The 4,708-nt window shown below is 47.1% G+C and overlaps 1 protein-coding gene across 1 annotated transcript in view; it reads right to left on the reverse strand.

The window, feature by feature from the left end:
- Nucleotides 1-526: 526 nt before the first annotated feature.
- LOC105556344 overlaps nt 527-4,708 on the reverse strand; it is a 4,978-nt gene continuing 796 nt past the window's right edge. The window contains exons 2-4 of the mRNA XM_012003428.1: nt 3,419-4,318; nt 1,793-3,281; nt 527-1,691 (exon numbers count right to left, since the gene is read on the reverse strand). Of these exons, the coding sequence (XP_011858818.1) occupies nt 527-1,691; nt 1,793-3,281; nt 3,419-4,318 (3,554 nt within the window). The remainder of the gene's footprint in view (nt 1,692-1,792; nt 3,282-3,418; nt 4,319-4,708) is intronic.

Raw genomic sequence — 4,708 nt, forward strand, 5'->3', positions numbered from 1 at the left:
ACGTAAGACTTGTACGATTAAACGAACTTACCTGTAAGTGAAGTTCTATCGTAATTGTATGCAGCGCCTCTTCCGAAGAGATCACCCGGTAGTACCCCCCTCTCCATGCCGATGTCGCCACAAGTTAATAGTAAAATTAGACTTTTCACCCGCCTTTATGGCGCTCTCGCGACGAGCCTCATGCTTCATTTCTTTAAAGTACTGCCGTAATTCTGTGGGGCTAAGGTATCTTAGCTATGGGCGGGTGGGAAGTGATCTCTTCGGAAGAGGCGCTGCATACAATTACGATAGAACTTCACTTACAGGTAAGTTCGTTTAATCGTACAATTGTATTTCGCGCCTCTTCCTCGAGATCACCCGGTAGAAGTTTAAAGCCTATTACGGCAGAAGTGCAATTATTTTGCCATTATTTATTAAATTCTGTTAACGTAACTACTTGTGAAAATTGTTTTTTTTTGTCCTGTAACAAGGTATACTAGCTATACTAATTATGCAAGGTATATTGATTATACTAGCAAAGCGACTATTAAAGCTCCAGAATCGCTCTCGCAAATGTACCCTTTTCTTCCATTACCCTTAAGTTATAAACCTTGGTAAAGGTCTCTGAAGCTTTGGTCCAACCTGCTGTTTTCTTTATAGTGTCTATATTAACACCGCTCCTCTTCGCCGCCGAAGTCGAAGCGTGACGCGTGCTGTACGCCGAGAAGGTCTCCGTATCTATTCCACGTCTTGTTAACGTGGATTTTACCCAACGGCTTAAGGTTTGAGTTGACACTTTCTTGTGAGGTTTTTTAAGTGAGATGAAGAGACGCGAACACTTGCCTCGCAAGTTTCGGGTACGTTCAATGTACGTCTCTAACGCAGATGCTACGCAGATATCTTTATTCAGTGGGTGAAACGGAACTATCAGCGTTGGCTGTTCTCTTCTCGGGCCAGAAGTCTTGATTCTCGCTGGGATCTTAATTTCGATTAAATCCCTGGTTCTCTCGATATTCTGTATATCTATGAGTGACAAGGTTTGGAACCTATGTCCTGTTATTAAGGCGAGCAGCGTTACGAGTTTTAACGTAAGTTTCTCTATACATAGCTCGACGTTCGGTGTCCATTTGGATAGAAAATCTAGCACGACTTTTGGGTCCCATGTTGAATTATATTTCGGTTTTGGTGGTCGTTCCCTCGAGACGCCTCTGCAGAATTTCTTTATTCTGTCATCCTGACCGATCTCCGGTCCTAAGATAAAAGCAATCGCCGAGCGGTAACTATTTATCGTACCATACGAAGCTCCGTTGTGAAATTCCTTCGTAAGAAAATCTAGAATATTAGGGATTGAGATTGTGAAGACTTCGATGTGTTTCTCCTGACAATAGGACCACCATTTCCTATAGGCCGTTTCGTACTGTTGTATGGACGATCCGCTTAGGGATGAGACTGCGATGTCCAAGGAGTCTTCAGGCATCCCTTTCCATGCGAAGGCTTGCCGCATGACATTCCGGCCACCAGGGTAAGGCGTCTCCACAAAGGGTGCGGTTCCCTGCACGAAGAATGTATAAGATACCTGTCCGGTTCGAAATAGATGGGTTTTGATTCGAACATTGACATACAGAGTGGGTACCACGCTTGAGACGGCCAATAAGGGACAACTATCACACCCCGAGCCTGATCGGATTGAATTTTCCTCAACATCTTTAGGACTACCGAGAACGGAGGGAATGCGTAAAATCTATGTGCTCGCCAGTTAATTGTGAACGCATCGACAGCCATCGCATATGGGTCTTTTCGCCAAGAAATATACCGCTCACATTTTGCGTTTACTCTACTCGCGAAAAGGTCAATTTCAGGCCTTCCAAACACCTGACATATTTCATTGAATGCCTTACTCGATAACCCAAACTCTGTTTCATGTTTTATTCTTCTTGATTCTGAGTCGGCCATCATATTTTCTTCCGAACTGATATAAGAAGCAAAGATCCATAAATGTCTTTGCTCGCACCAAATCCAAATGTCTTTCGCGAGTCTACTAAGATTTTCGTATCGCGAGCCTCCCATCCGATTAATATACGCGATGGCCGTCGTATTGTCGATTCTCAATAGCACGCTACAGTTTCTCAGGTTCTTCGCGAAACACTTAAGCCCGAAGAACGCCGCGAGAAGCTCCAGGTAATTAATGTGGAGCCTTCGATCATTCTCGTCCCAATGTCCGTAGGATCTTTCGCCCCCGCAGCTTACACCCCAGCCTGACCGCGACGCGTCTGAAAAAATCTCGGCCTTATAGTCTTCTGTTTCGATGGGGTTACTCGCTGACATGATGTTCGATTCCCACCAGGCCAGATCTTTTTTAATGTTATTTGACAAGACCATTGTCTTCTCAAAATTACCATCCGTCGCTATCAGTGCTAACGTCTTTTCTCTTTCGAGAACTTTCATGTATACCCAGCCATAGCGTAACGCTCGACAGCATGCACCGAGTATCCCTACGAACGACGCAAACTCCCGTATACTACACGAGCGTAGCCTTCTAAATTTTAGGATTTCGGACAGCACTTTAATCCTTTTGGACTCGGGGAGTACGATTAACATCTTTTCGGAATTCAATTGAAATTCCAGATAACTCTGAATCCTCGAAGGTTGGAGTTGACTCTTTTGTTCGTTAACCACAAAACCTAACTCTTCCAACAACCACCGAGTTTCATCTCGGTTCCTCAGACAAAGTTGATAAGAGTCTCCGATCAACAGGAGGTCATCTAAATATACAACGGAAATGTGTCCCGATCTTCTTAAATGTGCTACAACCGGTCTCATAATTTTTGTAAATATGTACGGTGCAATATTCAGGCCGAAGGGTAAGCAACAAAACTCAAAGTGTTTTCCTCTAAACGCAAAACGCAAATATTTCCGGTCTGATTCTTTAATCGGGACGACGTAATATGCGTCTTTCAAGTCCAGCGTTACCATGAACGAGTCTTGACGCAAAAGGTCTCTTGCTGTCCGAATATTCTCCAATTTGAAGTGCTCCGTCGAGATTGACTCGTTTAGTTCCTTCAAGTTCAAAATGAACCGACTAGTACCGTCCGTCTTTGGGGTGAGGAAAATTGGGGATATGAACTCCCCCTGAGAACTCTCACATTCCACGATTGCCCCTTTCTCTAGCAATTTTTTAATCTCTTCTGATATCTGAGATATTTCCCTCGACGACCAGTCTGGCTTGCTAGGAGTCGATGCTTGGCAGATTGTTCTATCGAACGGTAACTTTACTCCCGATATCCAGTCTAAGACAACCGCGTCTGTGGTAATCTCTTCCCATTTTGAACGAAAATAGCTAAGACGTCCCGCCAATTTCCTTACCGGATCTAATAGCGTCTCCTCCGGGAGTCCCGATCGTGTTTCGGATCCGGTTTCTGGTATCGTGAGTGTCGCTGACTGGAGGATTTCTTCTGTCCGCCCGTCGTCGTGGACTGCCGCTTGTAGGTCTGCTGACGGTACGGACGTTTGAAGTTTTTTGACGCGCGATTGAACGGTGTTTTCGGTGTTGTCTTGGTCAGTTCTTTAGCTGACCGACCAAGAGTTTTCGCCGTCTTGAGGTTCTCCTCCAACTGCTTCCCGAAAAGCCATTCGTCCACGACCGTAGCTTTAAGGGCCTCTTTAACTGATGCATTGAGGTTAGGCAGGATCAGTGCCTTCCTCGTGGCAGTCTCCTCCCGTTGCAGATCTACCAGCAGTCTTCCCATATCGCTTAATCTTTCCAGGAGCGATAGCTTGTCGACGGGCTGACCCTTCAGTAGCTCAGATAGGGTTGTCCCTAGGACCGCCAAACAAACGGTTATCTTCTCCTGTTTGTCCACCAATCTAGAATCTCTGTTTATGATTGGTTCCTGGAGTGAAGCCTTAACCTCTAGATTTAATTTAGGAGGATTGATAATTGTGCAATTCTCCGGAGTTCCGTACTTTTTCAATAGCACGGTTCTTTCTTCCTTCGGAAGTCCGGCTTTGAAAAGATCTGCCCATCTTAGAACAATTTCTTCGAATATCGGTGCCCCAGGTGGCTTGTCAACCGTTACGCGTTCTCCGAGCACCTTCAGCAAACTCTCGTCGACTCGGTCAACCTCCTGTGACTGATTTGAGTCGGCCGCTAGGGCAGGGCCCTGTTCAGACACCGATCTTAGATCAATCTGCGGCGTTGTCAACGGTACTAACGGTGATGGCGATGTCCCCTGTATCCCCAAGGCCTCCTCGTCCTCCGGTTCTGGTCTAGTTCGTTGCGTCGCTGGTGAGGACTCTCTCGAACCTGAATCAGGAGCGTCGCTGTGGTCCCCGCTGGCATCTGTGACGAAAACATGACCGTTGAGGTTAGGTTGGCATAATGATCTTCCTTTCGGGACTGAGCCTTTCGAGCTGTCGCCTCCTCGGACCTAATCCGAGACGCGCAGGCCTAACCCGTGCGTGAGGCTTACGTCCCTGGTTTCGCGCGACTCTACGAGCCGCTGTCTCCTCGGACCTAATCCGAGGCGCGCAGGCCTAACCTGCACGCGTGAGACTGATGCGAGCTGCTGCCTCCTCGGACCTAATCCGAGACGCACAGGCCCAACTTGTGCGTGAGGCTTGCGTTCCTGATTTCGCGCGACTCTACGAGTCGCTGTCTCCTCGGACCTAATCCGAGGCGTGCAGGCCTAACCTGCACGCGTGAGACTGATGCGAGCTGCTGCCTCCTCGG

The sequence above is a fragment of the Vollenhovia emeryi genome, unplaced genomic scaffold (assembly GCF_000949405.1).
Source record: "Vollenhovia emeryi isolate VEMERY1.0 unplaced genomic scaffold, V.emery_V1.0 DF940084.1, whole genome shotgun sequence".
NCBI lineage: Eukaryota > Metazoa > Arthropoda > Insecta > Hymenoptera > Formicidae > Vollenhovia > Vollenhovia emeryi.